Source organism: Pseudophryne corroboree, chromosome 3, assembly GCF_028390025.1.
Source record: "Pseudophryne corroboree isolate aPseCor3 chromosome 3, aPseCor3.hap2, whole genome shotgun sequence".
In the NCBI taxonomy this organism is placed as follows: Eukaryota; Metazoa; Chordata; class Amphibia; order Anura; family Myobatrachidae; genus Pseudophryne; species Pseudophryne corroboree.
In genome coordinates, this window is record NC_086446.1 from 745,884,938 (window position 1) to 745,911,038 (window position 26,101).

The 26,101-nt window shown below is 48.9% G+C and overlaps 1 protein-coding gene across 4 annotated transcripts in view; it reads left to right on the top strand.

Moving 5' to 3' along the window:
* Positions 1-21,655, top strand: part of CRTAC1 (cartilage acidic protein 1) — a 1,057,458-nt gene extending 1,035,803 nt beyond the window's left edge. For 3 of the 4 annotated variants that reach the window (XM_063962302.1, XM_063962303.1, XM_063962307.1), the window contains 2 exons: positions 13,152-13,277; positions 21,396-21,655. In XM_063962302.1, coding sequence (XP_063818372.1) covers positions 13,152-13,277; positions 21,396-21,529 — 260 coding nt within the window. In that variant the 3' untranslated portion in view covers positions 21,530-21,655. The remainder of the gene's footprint in view (positions 1-13,151; positions 13,278-21,395) is intronic. The other variant, XM_063962305.1, reaches the window with a different exon arrangement.
* Positions 21,656-26,101: the final 4,446 nt, after the last annotated feature.

Here is a 26,101-nt window from a genome sequence, read left to right on the forward strand (position 1 = left end):
TGTGGGCATTATGTGTAAGGGGCACTACTATTGTGGGCATTATGTGTAAGTGGCACTACTACTGTGGTCATTATGTGTAAGGGGCACTACTATTGTGGGCATTATGTGTAAGTGGCACTACTATTGTGGGCATTATGTGTAAGTGGCACTACTACTGTGGGCATTATGTGTAAGGGGCACTACTATTGTGGGCGTTATGTGTAAGTGACACTACTACTGTGGGCGTTATGTTAAGTGACACTACTACTGTGGGCATTATGTGTAAGTGGCACTACTATTGTGGGCATTATGTGTAAGTGGCACTACTACTGTGGGCATTATGTGTAAGGGGCACTACTATTGTGGGCGTTATGTGTAAGTGACACTACTATTGTGGGCGTTATGTGAAAGTGACACTACTACTGTGGGCATTATGTGTAAGTGGCACTACTATTGTGGGCATTATGTGTAAGGGGCACTACTATTGTGGGCATTATGTGTAAGTGGCACTACTATTGTGGGCATTATGTGTAAGTGGCACTACTATTGTGGGCATTATGTGTAAGTGGCACTACTACTGTAGGCATTCTGTATATAAGCACCACTACTACTGTGGCTCCGTTTAATGTGGTGGAGGGAGGGGGGTAGATGTGTGGGTAAACGAGTTCCACCACCTCTCCAGGACACTTTAAGCCCTGATATACAGTACTAGACGGTGGGACTTGTTCTTACACACAGTGGGGTGAATTTCCTGCTGGCCACCGGAAGATTCTGCAATATTCTGTATTTGTACAATATTACTAGATAATGATATAGAGGGTAATTCAGACCTGATCGTTGTTGTGCGAATTGGCAAGGCAGGCGATTATCGAATGACTGAGCATGTGTACGGATCGTAATGTGCACGAGCGACGCAAAACTGCGAAAAAATCCAGCAACATTTTCAATCGCTAGGCATACACAAGTTGATTGACAGAAAGCGGGCGTTTGTGGGTGGTAACTGGCCCTTTTTCTGGGAGTGTCAGGAAAAACTTAGGCATTCCCAAGCGTTTTCAGGGAGTGTGTCATCAGCTCCAGCCCGATCAGCCTGTTCTCATCGCACTGTAAGAGTAAGTCCTGGGCTGCGCACACACTGGAAAAACCATTTGATTGTGAGTGAGTTGCGAACAGATTTGCAGCTGACCGGCGTTTGCAGAGGAGCACTAAGGGGGTAATTCAGAGTTTATCGCAGCAGCAAATTTGTTAGCAGTTGGACAAAACCATGTGCACTGCAGGTGTGGCAGATATAACATGTGCAGAGAGTTAGATTTGGGTGGGTTATTTTGTTTCTGTGCAGGGTAAATACTGGCTGCTTTACTTTTACACTGCAATTTAGATTGCAGATTTAACTCACCACACCCAAATCTAACTCTCTCTGCACATGTTATATCTGCCTCCTCTGCAGTGGACATGGGCCCTCATTCCGAGTTGTTCGCTCGCAAGCTGCTTTTAGCAGCATTGCACACGCTAAGCCGCCGCCTACTGGGAGTGTATCTTAGCTTATCAAAATTGCGAACGAAAGATTCTCAAAATTGCGAATAGAAATTTCTTTGCCGTTTCTGAGTAGCTCCAGACTTACTCCTACACTGCGATCAGTTCAGTCAGTTTCGTTCCTGGTTTGACGTCACAAACACACCCAGCGTTCGCCCAGACACTCCCCCGTTTCTCCAGCCACTCCCGCGTTTTTCCCAGAAACGGTAGCATTTTTTCGCACACACCCATAAAATGGCCAGTTTCCGCCCAGAAACACCCACTTCCTGTCAATCACATTACGATCACCAGAACGAAGAAAAAACCTCGTAATGCCGTGAGTAAAATACCTAACTGCACAGCAAATTTACTTGGCGCAGTCGCACTGCGGACATTGCGCATGCGCATTAGCGACTAATCGCTCCGTTGCGGAAAAAAAATAACGAGCGATCAACTCAGAATGACCACCCATGTGCAGTGCTGGTGGGGCAGATATAACATGTGCAGAGAGAGTTAGATTTGGGTGGGTTACATTGTTTCTGTGCAGGGTAAATACTGGCTGCTTTATTTTTACACTGCAATTTAGATTTCAGTTTGAACACACCCCACCCAAATCTAACTTTCTCTGCACATGTTATATCTGCTCCACCTGCACTGCACATGGGCCCTCATTCCGAGTTGTTCGCTCGTTGCCGAGTTTCGCTATATTGCGATTAGTCGCTTACTGCGCATGCGCAAGGTTCGCAGAGCGCAGGCGCTTAGTTATTTTACTCAAAAGTTAGGTATTTTACTCACGGCATTACGAGGTTTTTTCTTCGTTCTGGTGATCGGACTGTGATTGACAGGAAGTGGGTGTTTCTGGGCGGAAACAGGCCGTTTTCTGGGTGTGTGCGAAAAAACGTTGCCGTTTCTGGGAAAAACGCGGGAGTGGCTGGAGAAACGGGGGAGTGTCTGGGCGAACGCTGGGTGTGTTTGTGACGTCAAACCTGGAACGAAACTGACTGAACTGATCGCAGTGGCAGAGTAAGTTCCGAGCTACTCAGAAACTGCAAAGAAATTTCTATTCGCAATTATGCGAATCTTTCGTTCGCAATTCTGCTAAACTAAGATACACTCCCAGAGGGCGGCGGCTTAGCGTATGCAATGCTGCTAAAAGCAGCTAGCGAGCGAACAACTCGGAATGAGGGCCATGGTTTTGCCCATTAGAGAAAAATGTTGTTTCTCTTACGTGCTAGAGGATGCTGGGGACTCCGTAAGGACCATGGGGTATAGACCGGCTCCGCAGGAGACATGGGCACTATAAAGAACTTTAGAATGGGTGTGCACTGGCTCCTCCCTCTATGCCCCTCCTCCAGACCTCAGTTAGATCCTGTGCCCAGAGGAGACTGGGTGCATTGCAGGGGAGCTCTCCTGAGTTTCTCTGAAAAATAATTTTGTTAGGTTTTTTATTTTCAGGGAGCACTGCTGGCAACAGGCTCCCTGCATCGTGGGACTGAGGGGAGAGAAGCAGACCTACTTAAATGATAGGCTCTACTTCTTAGGCTACTGGACACCATTAGCTCCAGAGGGTCGGAACGCAGGTCTCACCTTCGCCGTTCGTCCCGGAGCCGCGCCGCCGTTCTCCTCACAGAGCCGGAAGATAGAAGCCGGGTGAGTATTAGCAGAAAGAAGACTTCAAAGGCGGCTGAAGACTTCAGATCTTCTCTGAGGTAACGCGCAGCGGTAACGCTGCGCGCCATTGCTCCAACACACACACAAACACACACACACTAACAGCGGGCACTGAAGGGTGCAGGGCGCAGGGGGGGCGCCCTGGGCAGCAATAATAAACCTCAAGGGACTGGCTGATATATAGATATACTGCGGAGGCAGTATATTAAATAATCCCCCGCCAGTATTGTAAAATTGAGCGGGACCGAAGCCCGCCGCTGAGGGGGCGGAGCTTGATCCTCCAGCACTAACCAGCGCCATTTTCTCCACAGCACACTGCAGAGAAGCTGGCTCCCCGGACTCTCCCCTGCTGAACACGGTGACAGAGGGCAAAAAAAGAGGGGGGGGGCACTTTTAATTGGCGCAGTGAGTGTATATATATATATATATATATATTTATATAAAAGCGCTGTCCTATCTGGGATTTTATTCCAGGGTCATTGGCGCTGGGTGTGTGCTGGCATACTCTCTCTCTGTCTCTCCAAAGGGCCTTATTGGGGAACTGTCTCCATATAGTTATTTCCCTGAGTGTGTGGGGGTGTCGGTACGTGTGTGTCAACATGTCTGAAGTGGAAGGCTCAGCTAAGGAGGAGGTGGAGCAGATGATTGTGGTGTCTCCGTCGGCAACGCCGACACATGATTGGATGGATATGTTTAATGTTTTAAGTGCAAATGTGTCTTTGTTACATAAGAGATTGGATTTAGCAGAGTCCAGGGATAGAGCATGGAGTCAATCCATGGCTTTGGCTGTGTCACCCCAAGTAGCAGACACTGATACCGACACGGATTCTGACTCCAGTATCGACTACGATGATGCGAGGTACCACACAAGGGTGGCCAAAAGTATTCATTATATGATTATTGCAATAAAGGATGTTTTACATATCACAGATGACCCCTCTGTCCCTGACAAGAGGGTATGCACGTTTAAGGATAAGAAGCCCGAGGTAACCTTTCCGCCATCCCATGAACTGAATGCGTTATTTGAAAAAGCTTGGGAAACTCCAGACAAGAAACTGCAGATTCCCAGGAGAATTCTTATGGCGTATCCTTTCCCTGCGCAAGACAGGTTACGCTGGGAATCCTCACCCAGAGTGGACAAGGCTTTAACGCGCTTATCCAAAAAGGTGGCGCTGCCGTCTCCAGATACGGCAGCCCTCAGGGATCCTGCTGATCGCAGACAGGAGACTACCTTGAAATCAATTTATACACATACGGGTGCCTTGCTCAGACCGGCAATAGCGTCGGCTTGGGTTTGTAACGCTGTAGCAGCTTGGACAGATACTTTGTCAGTTGACATTGATACCCTGGATAGAGATACCATTTTATTGACCTTAGGTCACATTAAAGACGCAGTCTTATATGTGAGAGACGCTCAGAGAGACGTTGGCCTGCTAGGTTCGAGAGCCAACGCCATGGCGATTTCTGCTAGGCGAGCCCTGTGGACCCGCCAATGGACAGGTGATGCCGACTCAAAAAGGCATATGGAAGTTTTGCCTTACAAAGGTGAGGACTTGTTTGGAGAAGGTCTTGCGGACCTGGTTTCCACAGCTACCGTGGGTAAATCTACTTTTTTACCTTATGTTTCCCCACAGCAGAAGAAAATGCAGCAATATCAGATGCAGTCCTTTCGGTCGCATAAATCCAAAAGAGGTCGGGGATCTTCCTTTCTCGCCAGATGTAAGGGTAAAGGGAAGAGAATGCCTGCTACGGCTAGTTCCCAGGAGCAGAAGTCCTCCCCGGCTTCTACTAAATCCACCGCATGACGCTGGGGCTCCACTTGGGGAGTCCGCTCCGGTGGGGGCACGTCTTCGACTCTTTAGCCACTTCTGGGTTCAGTCTGAGGTAGATCCTTGGGCAATGGAAATTGTGTCCCAAGGTTACAAACTGGAATTCGAAGACGTGCCTCCTCGCCGGTTTTTCAAATCGGCCTTACCAGCTTCTTCCCCAGAAAGGGAGATAGTGGTAGCTGCAATTCAAAAACTGTGTCAACAACAAGTGGTTGTCAAGGTTCCCCTACTTCAACAGGGGCAGGGGTACTATTCAACCCTGTTTGTGGTCCCGAAACCGGATGGCTCGGTCAGACCCATTCTAAATTTAAAATCCCTAAACCTGTACTTGAAAAAGTTCAAATTCAAGATGGAATCGCTCCGGGCAGTTATCTCCAGCCTGGAAGGGGGGATTTTATGGTGTCACTAGACATAAAGGATGCATATCTTCATGTCCCCATATATCCCCTTCATCAGGCGTTCCTGAGATTCGCTGTACAGGAATGTCATTACCAGTTTCAGACGTTGCCGTTTGGGTTTTCCACGGCCCCGAGGATTTTCACCAAGGTAATGGCGGAAATGATGGTGCTCCTGCGCCGGCAGGGAGTCACAATTATCCCGTACTTGGAGGATCTCCTGATTAAAGCAAGATCGAGAGAACAGTTGCTGAAAAGCGTGTCGCTCTCTTGCTGCAGCAACATGGCTGGATTCTCAATCTGCTAAAGTCACAGTTGGTTCCAACGACTTGGCTATCTTTCTTGGGCATGATTCTGGACACAGAACGAAAGAGGGGTTTTTTCCCGATGGAAAAAGCCCAGGAACTCCAGAACATGGTCAGGGACCTGTTGAAACCGAAAAGGGTGTCAGTCCATCAATGCACTCGAGTACTGGGGAAAATGGTGGCGTCCTACGAGGCTATCCCCTTCGGCTGCTTTCATGCGAGGACTTTACAGTGGGATCTTCTGGACAAGTGGTCCGGGTCCCATCTTCACATTCATCAGAAAATCAGCCTGTCCCCCAGGGCCAGGGTGTCTCTCCTGTGGTGGCTGCAGAGTGCTCACCTTCTAGAGGGTCGCAGGTTTGGCATTCAGGACTGGGTTCTGGTGACCACGTACGTGAGCCTCCGAGGATGGGGAGCAGTCACGTAAGGAAAAATTTTTCAGGGACTATGGTCAAGCCAGGAGGCTTGTCTACACATCAACGTACTGGAATTGAGGGCCATATACAATGGCCTGCGTCAAGCGGAGAATCTTCTTCGCGACCTACCAGTTCTGATTCAGTCAGACAACGTCACAGCCGTGGCTCATGTAAACCGACAAGGCGGAACAAGGAGCAGTGTGGCAATGGCGGAAACCACCAGGATTCTTCGCTGGGTGGAAAATCATGTAAGCGCTTTGACAGCAGTCTTCATTCCGGGAGTGGACAACTGGGAAGCAGACTTCCTCAGCAGATACGATCTCCATCCAGGAGAGTGGGGACTTCATCAAGAAGTTTTTGCAGAGATAACAAGTCATTGGGGACTTCCTCAAATAGACATGATGGCGTCACGCCTCAACAAGAAGCTTCGTAGGTATTGTGCCAGGTCAAGGGACCCTCAGGCAGTAGCGGTGGACGCCCTGGTGACACTGTGGGTGTTTCGGTCGGTCTATGTGTTTCCTCCTCTTCCACTCATCTCAAAGATATTGAGAATCATAAGACGAAAAAGAGTGCGGACAATACTCATTGTTCCCGATTGGCCTCGAAGGGCCTGGTATTCAGATCTTCAGGAAATGCTCACAGAAGATCCGTGGCCTCTTCCTCTCAGAGAGGACCTGATGCAACAGGGGCCCAGCGTGTTCCAAGACTTACCGCGGTTACGTTTGACGGCATGGCGGTTGAAAACCGAATCCTAGCTGGAAAAGGCATTCCGGAAGAAGTCATCCCTACTCTGATAATGGCTAGGAAGGAGGTGACGTTCGAAGCATTATCACCGTATCTGGAGAAAGTATGTATCTTGGTGTGAGGCCAAGAATGTTCCTACGGAAGATTTCCATCTGGGCCGTTTTCTCCACTTTCTTTAGACAGGAGTGGATATGGGCCTGAAATTAGGCTCCATTAAGGTACAGATTTCGGCCCTATCAATTTTCTTTTAGAAAGAATTGGCTTCTCTCCCAGAAGTCCAGACGTTTGTAAAGGGAGTGCTGCACATACAGCCTCATTTTGTGCCTCCAGTGGCACCATGGGACCTTAACGTGGTGTTACAGTTCTTAAAATCTCACTGGTTTGAACCTCTTCAAACGGTGGAATTAAAATTTCTCACTTGGAAGGTGGTCATGTTGTTAGCCTTGGCATCTGCAAGGCGGGTGTCCGAATTGGCGGCTTTGTCTCACAAGAGCCCCTATTTGATTTTCCATGTGGATAGAGCAGAATTGAGGACTTGTCCTCAATTTTTACCTAAGGTGGTTTCATTGTTTCATATGAACCAACCTATTGTGGTACCTGTGGCTACGGGGGACTGTGAGGATTCCAAGTCCCTTGATATAGTCAGGGCCTTGAAAATTTATGTAGCCAGGACGGCTCGGGTTAGGAAAATAGAGGCTCTGTTTGCCCTGTATGCAGACAACAAGGTTGGCGCTCCCGCTTCTAAGCAGACTATTGCTCGCTGGATCTGTAACACGATTCAGCAGGCTCATTCTACGGCTGGATTGCCGTTACCAAATTCGGTTAAGGCCCATTCCACTAGGAAGGTGGGCTCTTCTTGGGTGGCTGCCCGAGGCGTCTCGGCATTACAACTTTGCCGAGCGGCGACTTGGTCGGGTTCAAACACTTTTGCCAAATTCTACAAGTTTGATACCCTGGCTGATGAGGACCTCATGTTTGCTCAATCGGTGCTGCAGAGTCATTCGCACTCTCCCGCCCGGTCTGGAGCTTTGGTATAATCCCCATGGTCCTTACGGAGTCCCCAGCATCCTCTAGGACGTAAAAGAAAATAAGATTTTAAACCTACCGGTAAATCTTTTTCTCCTAGTCCGTAGAGGATGCTGGGCGCCCGTTCCAAGTGCGGACTAAATTCTGCAAGACTTGTATATAGTTGTTGCTTACATAAGGGTTATGTTACAGTTTTGATCATTCTCAGGCTGATGCTGTTTTGTTTCATGCTGTTAACTGGTTGCGTATATTCCATGTTATACGGTGTGGATGGTGTGGGCTGGTATGTATCTTGCCCTTAGATTAACATAAATCCTTTCCTCGTACTGTCCGTCTCCTCTGGGCACAGTTTCTCTAACTGAGGTCTGGAGGAGGGGCATAGAGGGAGGAGCCAGTGCACACCCATTCTAAAGTTCTTTATAGTGCCCATGTCTCCTGCGGAGCCCGTCTATACCCCATGGTCCTTACGGAGTCCCCAGCATCCTCTACGGACTAGGAGAAAAAGATTTACCGGTAGGTTTAAAATCTTATTTTTGCAATCAACCTTGAATTAGGCCTATTTTCCAAATACAAACGCACAATACTACTACCATTAATCCTAGTACAATATATCGGTTACACTCCATAGGCAATATATATATATCACATCACAAGTCTCAATAGACTCTTTCCTTGTATACTGTATATTATACACACCTCCCTATGCTCCTGTATATATAAATTCACAAGCCCCCATGTCATCATCGTATACCGTACATCTCACAAAGCTGCATATACTCTCGTATATATACATCAAATTCCATGGGGCATATATAATAGGGTCCAAATTTACCGGAGATGCGGTGTGAGTGTCCAGACTGCAGTAGGCGCCGGTGACCACCCACCGGCATCAGATCTGGGAGACCAGAGCCACCAGACCCGGATTCCGTTGCGTTGTGACAATAGCACGCTGTGTATCACACAGTGGAAGAATGCGCTCCGTCTACAGCCAACACTACTGCAGTGTACAGATGGAGCCCTCCTCATCTATCCCTTTCATAGGATTAACTGAGCCAGGGCAGTCGGACTTAATCCCCTGCTGTATTGTTCTCTCTGTATTGTATTGCAGCTGAGAACAATGAGGTAGATGTATTATCCTGGAGAAGGCATAAGGAAGTGATAAACCAGTCATGAGTGCAAGGTGATAAACACACCAGCCAATCAGCTCCCATATGTAAATTAGCAGTTAAGAGTTGTTTGGCTGGTGCATTATCACCTTGGCCCTCATTCCGAGTTGATCGGTCGCAAGGCGAATTTAGCAGAGTTACACACGCTAAGCCGCCGCCTACTGGGAGTGTATCTTAGCTTCTTAAAATTGCGACCGATGTATTCGCAATATTGCGATTACTAACTACTTAGCAGTTTCAGAGTAGCTCCAGACTTACTCTGCCTGTGCGATCATTTCAGTGCTTGTCGTTCCTGGTTGACGTCACAAACACACCCAGCGTTCGCCCAGGCACTCCCACCGTTTCCCCGGCCACTCCTGCGTTTTTTCCGGAAACGGTAGCGTTTTCAGCCACACGCCCCTGAAACGCCGTGTTTCCGCCCAGTAACACCCATTTCCTGTCAATCACATTACGATCGCCGGAGCGAAGAAAAAGCCGTGAGTAAAAATACTTTCAACATAGTAAAGTTACTTGGCGCAGTCGCAGTGCGAACATTGCGCATGCGTACTAAGCGGATTTTCACTGCGATGCGATGAAAAATACCGAGCGAACAACTCGGAATGAGGGCCCTTATACTTAACACTGCTTTATCAGTGGCTTATCACTTCCTTATGCCTTCTCCAGGTTAATACATCTGCAGATGTAGATGAAAGGTTTATGCTAATAAGCCTTGGTGCACCTAGGCGCAGCAGAGAACCCTAGATGAGCGAGGCTCCATCTGTAGTCTTTAATGTCAGTATAAAGTCATTCCTGGAGGCACTGGGTATAAATAAACTTATTGCAGCTGTTTTATTTACGCTCATGTTAATTCTGTATTTTCTACATGTACTGTGAATAGTAAACACTATTTTGCTAAAGTATATTTTACATTACGCTCCATTATCGGAGCAGGTTTGTAGCTAATTCTTATTCTAGAGATGAAATTAGTGGTGCATTTTTTTCCTCACCGCTCACCAAACAAATTGCGCTATTAATCTCTCTAAAAGCATTCATTATCAACTATCACTGGCGTGTTCTGGGAGCTCTCCAGCTATGCAGCTTGAACTATGCAATTGAACATTTAAGGCTGCCAAAACAAAATGTTTCTGGTATGACCCATTCTTATTGGCCTGCACGGGACACACAGATACACGGAAAGGACGCTGCGTTTCGTTCACCCACTCTTCATATAAACACTAAATGCAGACAGCTTGTAATGTATTATTGTCATGTTCTGGAGTTGGAACCCTAGATATAAACACTCAGCAGTGTGGTATGGTGCCTTTGTGAAGCATACTGTAATGGAACACAATCAGTTCTTGTCCTAAACGTGCCTTTATTCTTTGCAAAAAGGAAAAAGACGTGAGACGGGAGGCTATTAGCTTACAATAATACCATTATACTCAAGGTAGCTATTCATAGACATGCATACTCCTGGCTCTGGGCAGTAGGTGGATACAGGCACTGTGCTAGCTCCTGGCTCTGGGCAGTTGGTGGATACAGGCACTGTGCTAGTTCCTGGCTCTGGGCAGTAGGTTGATACAGGCCCTGTGCTAGCTCCTGGCTCTGGGCAGTAGGTGGATACAGGCACTGTGCTAGCTCCTGGCTCTGGGCAGTAGGTGGATACAGGCACTGTGCTAGCTCCTGGCTCTGGGCAGTAGGTGGATACAGGCACTGTGCTAGCTCCTGGCTCTGGGCAGTAGGTGGATACAGGAACTGTGCTAGCTCCTGGCTCTGGGCAGTAGGTGGATACAGGCACTGTGCTAGCTCCTGGCTCTGGGCAGTAGGTGGATACAGGCACTGTGCTAGCTCCTGGCTCTGGGCAGTTGGCGGATACAGGCACTGTGCTAGCTCCAGGCTCTGGGCAGTAGGTGGATACAGGCACTGTGCTAGCTCCAGGCTCTGGGCAGTAGGTGGATACAGGCACTGTGCTAGCTCCTGGCCCTGGGCAGTAGGTGGATACAGGAACTGTGCTAGCTCCAGGCTCTGGGCAGTAGGTGGATACAGGCACTGTGCTAGCTCCAGGCTCTGGGCAGTAGGTGGATACAGGCACTGTGCTAGCTCCTGGCCCTGGGCAGTAGGTGGATACAGGCACTGTGCTAGCTCCTGGCTCTGGGCAGTTGGTGGATACAGGCACTGTGCTAGCTCCTGGCTCTGGGCAGTAGGTGGATACAGGCCCTGTGCTAGCTCCTGGCTCTGTGCAGTAGGTGGATACAGGCACTGTGCTAGCTCCTGGATCTGGGCAGTAGGTGGATACAGGCACTGTGCTAGCTCCTGGCTCTGTGCAGTAGGTGGATACAGGCACTGTGCTAGCTCCTGGATCTGGGCAGTAGGTGGATACAGGCACTGTGCTAGCTCCTGGATCTGGGCAGTAGGTGGAATATAGGCACTGTGCTAGCTCCTGGCTCTGGGCAGTAGGTTGATACAGGCCCTGTGCTAGCTCCTGGCTCTGGGCAGTTGGTGGATACAGACAATGTGCTAGCTCCTGGCCCTGGGCAGTAGGTGGATACAGGCACTGTGCTAGCTCCTGGCTCTGGGCAGTTGCTGGATACAGGCACTGTGCTAGCTCCTGGCTCTGGGCAGTAGGTGGATACAGGCACTGTGCTAGCTCCTGGCTCTGGGCAGTAGGTGGATACAGGAACTGTGCTAGCTCCTGGCTCTGGGCAGTAGGTGGATACAGGCACTGTGCTAGCTCCTGGCTCTGGGCAGTAGGTGGATACAGGCACTGTGCTAGCTCCTGGCTCTGGGCAGTAGGTGGATACAGGCACTGTGCTAGCTCCTGGCTCTGGGCAGTAGGTGGATACAGGCACTGTGCTAGCTCCTGGCCCTGGGCAGTAGGTGGATACAGGCACTGTGCTAGCTCCTGGCTCTGAGCAGTAGGTGGATACAGGCACTGTGCTAGCTCCTGGCTCTGGGCAGTAGGTGGATACAGGCACTGTGCTAGCTCCTGGCTCTGGGCAGTAGGTGGATACAGGCCCTGTGCTAGCTCCTGGCTCTGGGCAGTAGGTGGATACAGGCACTGTGCTAGCTCCTGGCTCTGGGCAGTAGGTGGATACAGGCACTGTGCTAGCTCCTGGCTCTGGGCAGTAGGTGGATACAGGCCCTGTGCTAGCTCCTGGCTCTGGGCAGTTGGTGGATACAGGCACTGTGATAGCTCCTGGCTCTGGGCAGTAGGTGGATACAGGCCCTGTGCTAGCTCCTGGCTCTGGGCAGTAGGTGGATACAGGCACTGTGCTGGCTCTGGGCAGTAGGTAGATACAGGCACTGTGCTAGCTCCTGGCTCTGGGCAGTAGGTGGATACAGGCACTGTGCTAGCTCCTGGCTCTGGGCAGTAGGTGGATACAGGCCCTGTGCTAGCTCCTGGCTCTGGTCTTTTGGTAGATACAGGAACTCTTGGCTCTGGGCAGTTGGTTGATACAGGCACTGTGCTAATTTCTGACTCCGGGGAGTTATTGGATACAGGCAATTACGGAAACGCAATGGGCATGGCCAAATCCAGGACACAACTATTAATACTATGTGTGCAGCCATGAACTGAGGCATCTGTCCCCCTCAACAGCTGTCTGGGCCCCCTGGCACTGTGCTAGGTCTGATCTCCAGCCAGATGGTCATACAGGCACCGTGCTAAGTCCTGTCTCCAGCCAGTTGGTGATTACTTCTCTTCTATATGGTGAGGTCTGGTGTATCAGTGCAAGGAAGTGTCTCAATACAGATCCATCCCCTCACTTCAGCCATATGGTCCCCACAGGTTGCTTACTCTATGGCAGAGGTTTCCAAACTCCGCCATTATAGTCCAGGTTGTAAGGATATCCATGATTGAGCACAGGTGACTTAATTAGTACCTCAGGCAACTTGATTTAACCATCTTGGCTCAAACAAGGATATACTTAATACCTGGACTGTAAAGGAGTGTGGGACCCCCTGCTCTATGGAAAGCACAAGAAATGTAATGCTGCACACACCACTGGTTGCATATTAAAATGCTTTGGAGGTATTTTTATAATTAATTTTGAAGTATTAATTGCCACTAATAGAGAGGATGGTAAAGTTACTGTAAACTGCTATTTATGATCATTCTTTGTTGTCACCTTAGATATAGATGAATGTGCTCTTGGTATCCATCAATGCCACATGCAGTGCGTCAATTCAGAGGGGTCCTACTCATGCCAGTGTACACCGGGATTCCGCTTTGCGTCAGATGCATACAGTAAATGTATTGGTGAGTAATTCTGAGAATTGCATATAATAATAGATGGGGGGGGGGGCTACACTACTGCATTGTTCTCCCTGCTTCCCATGTACCCACCTTGTCTCTTTGTCTCAGACTACTCTCTAGCTGTATACCCTTTGTATCTATTCTGCCCGCGGGCTGTGTCTGCTTAAGCTATTGTATCTATGCCATCTGCAAGTGTTCCAGACACTTGGACAGTGCTTAGGCCATGGTTATATTATTCCCCTCCGCCCATAGTGCCTTCCTGCTCTGCGTGCTGCTAGTCTGTGCAGGTAACTTCTATATACTCTGCAGGAATACGTGTTTGTCTATTGTTCTTGCATGTTAGCACACCTGTAATCACAATCTCTGCTTCTGACCCCTCTCTACTCTACCAGGGCCGTAGAAGAGTTAAAATACACTCTATGTAGTCCCCACCCATGAACTGGCGATGTCATGATGTCACACTGAGGGGGCAGGGCCACTGGGTCCAGCAACAAGTTCAGTGCATTCGGCATCCCATGGACACTCCAGGAACCTATAGGCTGCTCACCCTGCACACCTAGGCACCCCTTGCGCATCCCTTGTGTACAGCGACATATACAGCGACATAGCTCCCAATATAAGGGATTAAAAATAGGGACAACGTGCATGCACCCAAAAAGGGTTGTGGTCTCATGGTACTCCCACTCTGGGGTGTGTGTCCACGACTCCTAGAGATGCTGTACTGCCCCCAGGCTCTCCTCCACACTGTACAACATCTATTCATCCAGAGCAGCAGTGAGAGAGCGCCCCCCCCCCCCCCCCCCCCCAACTTTCACAACCCCACGGGACACTGTGGCCCGCAGGACGGTTAAGAAGTATGCAGTGATCCTGCTTTCGGGGTATTCCCTAAAAATGCTAAATGAACCTTTACCTCCGTCTACCCCTCCTTAACAGTCACTTTGCTATGCATACCTCCCGACTGGTGTGATGCATAATCCGGGATAATTGCATGTGGACGAAATTTGGGAAGTGTGGCCAGGGCCGGCAACAGACATCTTGGGGCCCGGGACAGTGATATCTTTGGGGCCCCCTAAGAGGAACGGAATTTACTGCGCTATATAATAAACTGTTATTAAATAAATATATATATTTTTATCTACAGTATACAGATATATAAATATGTATATCTCTCCTTCCTCCCCCGGACCCCACACACACCACGGTCTGTCTCTCCCCAATAACTTTATGATGATTCCCTGCTCACATACTTGCAGGACACAAAGTGGTATAAAATTGGGGCCCCTCTGACCCTTGGGGCCCAGTACAGGTGTCCCCTTTGACCCCCCCTGTCGCCGGCCCTGAGTGTGGCACGGGAGCATGGTCTTGCAGGGGGTTCCAAACCTGCGAGCCGCTACACACACACAATTTTTTGTCATGCTGTGGGCTTACCCAGACCTCCGGGGGCTGCTGGATAGCCCCCAACCTCTCTCAGAGCCGGCACTGTGTGTATATACATGCGCCGGTCATCCATTCTCTGCAGCGAAGTCTGAGTGTCCACCCCAACTCCCCTCTGCCCCCTCCGCCTGCCTGCGGGTGGAAGAGCGGCACAGTCCCAGAACAATGGGACGATTAAATGCAATGTTTTATGGCTATCCATGCATAAGCATTTGTGGCATTTTTTTGTGGGTGGCAAGGCCACAGTGACTCAACCCAAAGGGAATCATGGCGGCATGGCCCTGCCCACCTCAGGAGTGGATGGGCTATAATTGTATTGTATGACTGCAACGCTCACTGTAGTTCATATGCTATCTTTTTCAACTTGTACAAACTGCAGATTTGGGGGTCTATTTATGAAGCAGTGATTATCCGATTCTCCAACTGTATTTGCAGGGAGAAAGGGGTTACAGTATATCATTGCTTCCTGCTATTTAACAACAGGCACACTGCAGGGGTTTCTCAGTTTACCATGTCGCCATAACTTGGGTACTGCGCTGCCTGGTCAATGTGTAAAGCAGCAGACAGCAACACTTTCTGATGCTAGGTAACGCCATCTCGGGATGGCATTGCCAATACCCAGCAATGGGTCACTCCATTCTCTCCAGATCAAATTCTGCTGGCCGTGCTTGTGCTATTTACTAAAGCCCTTTAGGCTACCGGTGGTCAGGTTTGAAAAGCTCTGGAAATGTTTTTTTTTTTCACCCAGGCTCCACTTGGATAAATACAGGTACAACTGCATTACAGTATGTATCACTGTGATATTCAGTGATACATAATGCTCCCACGGTGCCACCGGCGATAAAATACCCCTTAGGGAGGTGGAATCCATAAACATTTTGTCAACAGCCAATATGTTGAACTGGAGAATGCCGACATGGTTGTAATGCTAAAGCATTTTTACCATGTCGGCATTATAACTTTAAAATAATCGTAAAGCATCGTCTTGACATAGTGACTGTCGACAAAATGACTGCTTCCCAGTCAGGCATTGGTGTAGATTTACAAAAGCTTGTAAAAATGAAAAGTGCAGGTGTTGCCCATTGCAACTAATCAGATATTGGCTAAAATACAGTACCTCTACTGCATTCTAGAAAATTATAGAACCTGATTGGTTGCTATGGGAAACACCACCTGTTTGAGTATCTTTAGTAAATCTACCCCCTAGTGTTAGGCTGTCCCCAGTAGCACATTATACCGTATGTACAATCGGGTATGATAGATAATCCCAGCGGTCGGTATGTCGGCTGTCACATGACCGAACGCAGCATCCCCATTTTGAGAATGCTGACAGTGGGCAGGGTAATTAATTTTCCCGTCTCCTGCCCCCCACCCTAACGTCAACCATCTGGGGTGGCAGCTAGGGCTAAGATTATGGGGGGTGGCGGCTACGGCTAATCACAGAGGATGGCGGCTAGGGCTAAGACTCAGGGGGTGGCGGCTATGGCTAACCCCCCCTGTAGTGCCTAATCCTAACCCTCTTCATCCCCCCCCCAGGCCCTAACGCTAACCTCAACCCCAATACTTACCTTGAGGATGCCGGCAGTTGGGGTTCCGGTGGAAGCATTCCAAGTGGTGTTGGGAGTCCAGCGTGGGTCACCTGACTGACAGCAACCAAACCAACGGGATGCTGACCTCATCCTGTACAATCTATCACACCGTTTGTCAGTTGAGCAGAAGACCGTACGCCAGCTCCAGACCCTCCTGTGCCAGGGGTTCACTACGGCTGGCCGGCGGTCGGGCTCCCGTCGACCAGCATCCCGGCGCCGGGAGCCCGACCGCCGGCTTACCGACAGCGTGGCGAGCGCAAATGAGCCCCTTGCGGGCTCGCTGCGCTCGCCACGCTACGGGCACGGTGGCGCGCTACGCGCGCCACACTATTTTATTCTCCCTCTATGGGGGTTGTGGACCCCCACGAGGGAAAATAAGTGTCGGTATGCCGGCTGTCGGGCTCCCGGCGCCGGTATACTGAGTGCCGGGAGCCCGACCGCCGGCATACAGAAGACCCCCCTTGTGCCAGGGCAATGCAGAAGGAGACATAAGACCAAGCATTGGCGTTTCTATCATGGGTGCAATGTGTGCGGTGCACACGGGCCCCTGGTTCTAGGGGGGGGACACACCGCGCACATTGCACCCATATTTTAGTACTCACCTCTGCGGAGTCCAGCGCCTCCGTTGCGCACAAAATCCACTCCAAAAGAGCGCACTTTGAATTTTGTCTCCGGAACATGGCAGGCGCCATGTTTCCGGAGACCTGCGCATGCGCAGTAGGCTTCGGCACAGTGTCGGAGCCTACAGCGTCGTGGAGAGGATGGGGGCTCACCCGGAATCTGCAAACGTGCTCCCTCCTCGCTTGAGTCGCCCCTGAGACCAAGGTTATACTTTATGCAATGAATGAGAAGTTGCAATAAGCAAGGAGTCAGTGGGTTAGATAATATATTAATCTAGAACTTCATTATCAGCCTTCCATTGTCAGATTTTTCATCAGTTGCTTTAAATGTGAATATATCTTTGCCGTAGTCTCATCATAGCTGTATGCGCCTGGAATAAGTAATTCACTATTAAGGGAGGTAAAATGAATAATAGATCTCTAAATATATATTTTTACCTTGCTGATTGCATGAAGCTACAGAAGCAGCTCCGCTTAATGATGACAGAGCAGCACCCATAATATAGAAGTGCACTCTTTAGTGTCAGCAGTAAATTTTTAATAACCTTTGTAACATTCATATATTGACAGTATAGTAAATAATAAGTAGCGATATTTTTTTCCGTAACTCGCCGACTGTCCGAGTACAGTGTCCTTTTACTAATAATATCTTTATATGGCCAAGGGTGGATGCGGGCATCATGCCACCCCTAGGCACAATATTATTGCCCCCCCCCCCCCCCCCAAACAAAAAATTTTAATTAAAAAATTAAATAAAAAATGTATAGCTGAAGTGTTAGGTGTTTGACTGTGGCACATGAGGACTGGTGTTTGAGTCCCCAACAGGAAGTACTGTGAATTGTGGGGTTTAAACTGAAATGTATTACATATATATTATAAAATGAACACCCCATTATCCACCGAACAAGGGAGTTCACCTGTGCATGTGGCGTAAGGGTCAGATGAACTGTGCTAGGGGGCTGATGCAGACGGCCCGCTGTACTCTCCTGACACGTGCCTGTATATGGTGCCATCAGTGTCCCTAACATTGTCCAGGGAAAAATACAGTGAGTTATAAATATAATAAATGATAAGACAGCTAAGTGAGTGACAGCTTTTAACAGTAGCATTCAGTGACTCAGTGCCTTGGGAAGGCTGGACAGAAAGGATCAGAGTCACTGACTGAGTGGGAGCACATTGGAGATAAGTATGGTGTAGGGTGAGATCCAATCGGGTGGAGGGCCCTGCTCATATGGGGTTATAGTCTAGGGGAGTCTACATTAAACTCAGCATTCACCGCTCAGTCTTACCTACAGTACCTGTGCTAAGATTCTATTGTCAGAAATATCTCACAGTTAGAGGTCAATTCAGTTAAGTGGGACTGTGGGAGTTGGGTTCTACAAGCAGTTCTCACAGCGATCTCGCACTGCAAATTAAATTTGCAGTCCAATTCCAAACTTGCATTGACTGAAATTCTAATTTTTTGTGCACACCCCTGACCAGGTAAAGAGGTTGTAAATATCTTTATTTTAAGTTAAAAAATGTCGGGACACAGTGCAGAACCTCTGGTACACCGCTCCAAATGAATAACCACACACCTTGAGGGTTTTAAATAGTAGAATTTGGCCAATAAAGACCTGTCAATTTCAGGTACATTTATCTACAAGGCTCAATAATGGGTTAACTGATGTCGGACAGGTATTGTAAGTGGAGGTGTAACTGATGTGGGACAGGTACGTGGAGGTGTAAATGATATGGGACAGGTAGGTGGAGGTGTAAATGATGTGGGACAGGTAGGTGGAGGTGTAAATGATATGGGACAGGTAGGTGGAGGTGTAAATGATGTGGGACAGGTAGGTGGAGGTGTAAATGATGTGGGACAGGTAGGTGGAGGTGTAAATGATGTGGGACAAGTATGTGGAGGTGTAAATGATGTTGGACAGGTAGGTGGAGGTGTAAATGATGTTGGACAGTTGTGTGGAGGTGTAAATGATGTTGGACAGGTACTAGGAGGTGTAAATGATGTGGGACAGGAAAGTGGAGTTGTAACTGATGTGGGACAGGTAGGTGGAGGTGTAAATGATGTGGGACAGGTATGTGGAGGTGTAAGTGATGTGGGACAGGAAAGTGGAGGTGTAACTGATGTGGGAAAGGTAGCTGGAGGTGCAAATGATGTGGGACAGGTAGGTGGATGTGTAAATGATGTGGGACAGGTAAGTGGAGGTGTAGATGATGTGGGACAGGTACGTGGAGGTGTAAATGATGTGGGACAGCTAAGTGGAGTTGTAACTGATGTGGGACAGGTAGGTGGAGGTGTAAAGGATGTGGGACAGGTAGGTGAAGGTGTAAATGATGTGGGACAGGTAGGTGGAGGTGTAAATGATGTGGGACAGGTAGGTGAAGGTGTAAATGATGTGGGACAGGTATGTGGAGGTGTAAATGATGTGGGACAGGTAGGTGAAGGTGTAAATGATGTGAGACAGGTAGGTGGAGGTGTAAATGATGTGGGACAGGTAGGTGAAGGTGTAAATGATGTGGGACAGGTAAGTGGAGGTGTAAATGATGTGGGACAGGTATGTGGAGGTGTAAATGATGTGGGACAGGTAGGTGGATGTGTAAATGATGTGGGACAGGTAAGTGGAGGTGTAAATGATGTGGGACAGATAAGTGGAGGTGTAAATGATGTAGGACAGGTAGGTGGAGGTGTAAATGATGTGGGACAGGTAGGTGGAGGTGTAAATGATGTGGGACAAGTATGTGGAGGTGTAAATGATGTTGGACAGGTAGGTGGAGGTGTAAATGATGTTGGACAGGTGTGTGGAGGTGTAAATGATGTTGGACAGGTGTGTGGAGGTGTAAATGATGTTGGACAGGTACTAGGAGGTGTAAATGATGTGGGACAGGAAAGTGGAGTTGTAACTGATGTGGGACAGGTAGGTGGAGGTGTAAATTATGTGGGACAGGTATGTGGAGGTGTAAGTGATGTGGGACAGGAAAGTGGAGGTGTAACTGATGTGGGAAAGGTAGCTGGAGGTGTAAATGAAGTGAGACAGGTAGGTGGATGTGTAAATGATGTGGGACAGGTAATTGGAGGTGTAAATAATGTGGGACAGGTACGTGGAGGTGTAAATGATGTGGGACAGCTAAGTGGAGGTGTAACTGATGTGGGACAGGTAGGTGGAGGTGTAAGTGATGTGGGACAGGAAAGTGGAGTTGTAACTGATGTGGGACAGGTAGGTGGAGGTGTAAATGATGTGGGACAGGTAAGTGGAGGTGTAAATGATGTGGGACAGGTAGGTGAAGGTGTAAATGATGTGGGACAGGTAAGTGGAGGTGTAAATGATATGGGACAGGTAGGTGGAGGTGTAAATGATGTGGGACAGGTAGGTGGATGTGTAAATGATGTGGGACAGGTAAGTGGAGGTGTAAATGATGTGGGACAGGTATGTGGAGGTGTAATACCCCTTTCACACCGCCAATGCCGGATCCCACCCGGGAATTGGAAACGGGTCCTTCCCGGGTGGGATCCGGCATTGGACGCTGCTGCAGGCTTCCCCAACCCGGCAATATGCCGGGCGGGTTGCTATAGCAGCGGGGGGGCGGAGCCGGGGGCAGAGGTGGAGGCGGCGCTGGGAGATGAGATCGTCTCCGCGCCGCCTCTCCCTGCTGTAGTAAATGAGTCCCGGGACGCATCGACCCGGGAGCCCTTTTAAGCAGCCACTGACCCGGTATTCAACCCGGGTATAACACTGCTTTATTCCCGGGTTGAATTGCCGGGTCAGGCGACCCGCGATTTCGGCTATGACCCTTTCACACCGCACGCCGACCCGTGTCGACCCGGCAATATACCGGGTTATTTGTGCGGTGTGAAAGGGGTATAAATGACGTGGAACAGGGACCTGGAGGTATTGTACTGATGGGAGAGGATTTTAGAACCTGCAGATAACAGGTACTGTACTGAGTGTAAAAGTGTTTATTCCAACTTCTTACAAACCTGTATAAAAACACTTACAAATGTCTTTATATTTTTCTGTACACCAAAATGCTGGAAAAACTTTAACGTGATGAAAAACGCTGCCTGTGATTTTCAAACTATTAATAAAAAGTGCAAAAATCATCTATTTGACACCTTGTAAGAAGTTAAATATCTGGTACTGTCCTTATGGCTACTAAGAGCCTTTTATATGGTCCTGCTACAGTATCTCAGTTGTCACTTTTTGGGGGTTCAGGATGGTTTCCCCACTTTTTCATATACTTCTCCCAGAAAAGTCACCAACTTCATCCGCAAGTACAACTAATTACCATTTCTAAATGGATCTCCCATCTCTCCGGTGCGCATTCATGCGATGCACAGTTCATGAAACTCTTTCACAAACATATTACTAATTGGATTGACCTTTTAGAATGTTGACACTGTGTTTTATTCTCTGTATGAGACCTATTGTCATTGTTGTTCTATGGATAATGTACACTAATTCATTATTTTTCTTTTGTTGTAGACATAAATGAGTGTGAGGAACCCAAAGCACCGTGTGATCACATTTGTCATAATGACGTCGGATCCTATCACTGCCATTGTCAGAACGGATATTACCTTGCGCAGGACGCCAGGCGTTGCCTCAGATTAACATAACACTTTGTCATTTTTATTATTACATCTTTAGCTATTACTAGACAGATGTCTGTTCTCTTTCCCCTGCTTTGTATACACACCACTGCATAGTGCAAAATAAAGGTTTCCTGTTTCCATACCGCCCAACTTTTAGACACTGTATACCTGTGCTGGGGCTGACCATCGGCGGCGCCATCTTCCTGGTGATATCTTTAGGAAGATGGTACTGCACATAGAAAGCCAAGAGTCTGTCACTGTACCAAAGTCTTTGCTCTCTAGTGAGCAGCGTCATCTTCCCAAATATCACTGGGCTGGGATGGAGGGACCCACTTCCAGATTAATTGCGGGATGTATTAAGATACATCGCTGCCCCTCGCCGCTTACCACACCGATGTTGATCGCATATGTACTAACATATGCGATCAATATAGCAATGCGGTGACGGAGGCCCCCCGCGATACCTGTGAGGTGGTCTGCGGGGGGTCTCCGTCACCTCCCAGGGGTTTCCATACTGCCTGGACGCCCGGAAGCAGCAGCAGGCTGCCCCCGGCGCCTCCTCCTCCCCCTGCAGCCGTAAGGACCTCCGGCTGCGTTGCTAGGGGGAGGAGGAGATTACCTTCTAGGTCCAGGGCAGCCTGGAGGAAGGTATGCCGGGGGGGAGGGGGGTTGGTGGAGGTGGCGGGTGGCGATAAGAAGCCCATAGGCTTCTATAGGGTATGGCGATACACTGGACGGCGAAAACGCGGCGGTAGGGTCTTAGTAAATTTGAAAATGCGGTAAAACCCCCGTTTTCGGGGGTTTTACCGCATTTTTCCTTTAGTACATCCCACCCTAAGTGAGGTCGGAAGTAGGTACCCTCACCACGCCCCCCCCATGCCCCCCACCCGTGTTAAAAAGCGCCCCCCCCTAGTGAAGTGCGCAGGTCCGCCAGCAATTATTTTATTTTTTAAATACTTTAATATTAAAGAGCATAGTAACGCCCACTTTCTTAAGCCATGCCCCAGCCCCTTTACCGGGGGCCCAGCGTGGCTCTCGACGGCCTTTGGCATGCCCAGCGATCAGAGGCTAGCCCAACCCTCCCCCCCCCCGTCCCGCACACGCACCAGTGAGACACTGTGACCCACGGGTGGGACAGTGAGACAGTCTCTGAACATCTGGACCATACTTACCGACTTTTTGGCTGCTCTCTCCGGGAGAGAGCAGCCAGGTCGGTGCTGCAGGGGGTCGGGCTGCGATGTAAGTGCAGAGGGGGGCGGGCCGGAGGTGTGGTGCAGGTGGGGTGGGGGCGTGTCAGAGGCGGGCCGGGGGCATGGCTACGGGATCGTCCCGTGTAAGCCCCGCCCCCCGCAGTGTAATGCCGCTATTGCAGGCATTATACAGCAGGGGGCGTGGCTATGATGACGCGATTAAACAAGAATCGCGTCATCGCCTGCCAGGACCGCCCACTTTACTCGCTAAGTAACCGGGAGACTTGCCTGCTCTTCCGGGGGGCCGGGAGGGTCACCCGATTTTCGGGAGCCTCCCGGCCATTCCGGGAGAGTAGGCAAGTCTGATCTGGACTGTCCCACTTTAATCGGTACAGTTGGGAGGTACAGTATGTGTTTCCTTGATATGTACTGTAATAATTTCCAAAAAGTTGTTTTAAGCTCAGTGATCTTCCCCAGTTCCAGGCTACAGAATTCCTGGTCTCACCTGAGCATGTCCGGGAAAGCAGTGTGACAAGTATAATCGCGACTTTATTATTTGTCATACTGAGAGAGGGTGACCTTATGGAAAACTAAAGAGTGTTTTTATGTTATTTTATTTTAAGCAGCCGTTTAATATGTTATGTACAATGACAAACAGTGCAGCTCTAACTGGCTGACAAGCTCCGCAAATCCCCTGCAGCACCGTTTAGGTGAAATTCTTATAAGCCATTTATAACTAATTATTTAATTACAGCTTTGTGCTTTTAACAGTTGTTATTTCCTCTCGGGAAACCCAAACAATTGCAATAATGCACCATGGTGATCTGGTAGTAAATTACAAATCCTATTTTTTTTTTTTTCTAAATCATGGTACAGATGTGTCCTCCATTAGCTACAGTATCCTGCAATTCTAACAAGGACCCCTCTGTTGTGTGAGACAAATGTATTCTGGAACCACACTGTCACCTGTTACAAACTGTAGTACATAGCACGAGCACTGGGTGGCCTACGTACTGCTTAACATTTTTACAGTATCATGCAATAAGTATTGGGTCCATTAAAGTCCCCACCAGACCACCCTTATGTTTCATGCCTTTTTATGTAAATACAGCGACCCACAGCCACCCACACCCACCCACAGTGGAGGCTGTTAGTGCCCTGTAACATAATAAAAGTTAATATTAAAAAAAAAAAAAGTGCAGTGTGCCCTTTCCAAACCGTAATCTTTGATAAGCAGCTTGGACTGATTTGCACTAAACACAGGGAGACCACAGGCGCGGGATAGAGAAATACATTCCCAGCCTCCCTCATTAGTACAGCTGGGGTATTTAATAAAATTGGGGCTACTGCCAGCTTTCCTTATCCACTGGTCCCAAAATAATGATATTTTCTCTAGCATTCATATGGGATATTGGGGACACATTAGTACAATGGGGTACAGACGGGGTCCAAAGGAGCCAGTGCACTTTAAATTTCTTCCACTGGGTGTGCTGGCTCCTCCCCTCTATGCCACCTCCCACAGGTCAGTTTAGAAAAAAGTGCCCTCAGGAGAGGATGCACACTCTGAAGCTCAAGGGTTTTTCTTCAATTTCTTTCGGTATGCTGTTTGGGCAACAGCATACCTGCACCATGGGAGTTAGGGGGTGGGGACGGTCACTGGCCTCTTGAGGTGCAGAGCCACTTCCCCGCTGCAGAACCACCGTCCCGAGGGGCTGTTTGTTCAGCGGGGCATGGCGCCTTGGCTGTTGCAGCCGCAGCATGCCGCACACCCCTAACGCTGCCTGAAGGTGATCATCGGTGGTGAGTACACGCCGGGGACCCCATTAGGGTGGTCACCCGGTTTACTGTGCGGCTGAAGCGCGGGTGAGGCGTACAGGTGGTGAGGCGTACAGGTCCCCCCTGGGGGGGAACCCGCTAAAGCCCCTGCGTGAGACTGGCTAAAATACATTGTGCCAAGCATTTATGTGAGGATACAAACATAGGGAAACATGGCCAGTATAAATATAAAGCAGTAGCTCTGGCGCCATGGCGGGGGGGTGGAGCTACATGAGAGGTGGCTCAGCGGCATTTTGGCGCCTTCCTCTGCATAGCAGCAGCAGCCTCAACAGCTCCTCCATAACAGTCCCTGGATCACTGGTACCGGGTGTAGAGGGGGAGAGCCGCTATAGTGTGCACAAGTAACATCCCTCTGAGGGATTTTTCATAAGACAGTCTCACTGTTGTTTACATATAAAACGCTGACAGCCTCACTGGGGCTGTGCAGCGCTGGTGTCCTCTCTCCTGTGTCTCCTCTCACATCGAATAGGACAGGCTTGTGGTGTATTTCAGGCTGTGTTGTATGTGTATTTTACCTGTTTTTCTTATTCAATATGGTAAAACAGAAGTCATGCAGTGTTTGTAATGCTAGACTCTCTCCTAGTTCATCTGACTCCATATCTTGTGAGCAGTGTAGTCAGTCATCTCAAAATGCTGATATCAATGTGGGGGAGAGTCCAGAGCCCTCCTGGTTGGGAGCTATCAAAATTATGATGTCTGATATGTCATCTCAACTCACTGCAAATGCCAATAAGACTCAGGGACTGTAACAAGCAGTGGCAAGTTAACTGCTAAACATCCCCCCCTGTCTGCTACAGGTGCACAAAAACGTGCTCTACCTGCACGCCTATCAGATAATGATGATGATATACAGGATGGTGGGGATGATGTGGACCCCATAAGTGGGGGATTCCACCACTACCCAGGGAATTGAACCCCTAATATTGGCTATTAGGGATGTGTTAAAGCTCCCCCTGGAGGATGCTAATACTCAGCAGTCATTATTCCTCCCACAAGACAAACTGACAGTCACATTTCCTGATTCCAAGGAATTGGATGACTTATTTAAAATATCATGGAAAAATCCAGATAAAAAATATCAGGTGTCCAAACGTTTTCTCTATACATTCCCCTTTGCCCCTGAAGGCAGAAAAGTCTGGGAAGAATCTCCAGCAGTGGATGTCTCAGTCTCTCGCCTGTCTAAAAAGGCGGTACTTCCTGCTCCGGGCTCCTTTACGGTAAAGGACCCGGTAGATAGGAAAATTGAGGCCACTCTAAAGTCTATCTACACTGCTGCAGGTGTAGCTCAAAGACTGGTCATTGCAGGTTGCTGGATGACACATGCCATTCATACATGGGCTACTCAGATTCAAGAGGGCCTTTCAGGGGATATGACCTTGGTTACTACTGTAACTTTCCTAAAACCCATTCAGGACATGGCAAGAGTCCTCTATGACTCCCTTAAAGAGATTGGCAATATACAGGCTAGAACTGCTATGGCTGTGTCCGTTCGCAGAGCCATATGGTTGTGTCAGTGGATTGCAGACGCTGATTTCAAACATAATGTGGAATCTCTTCCCTTCACAGGCTA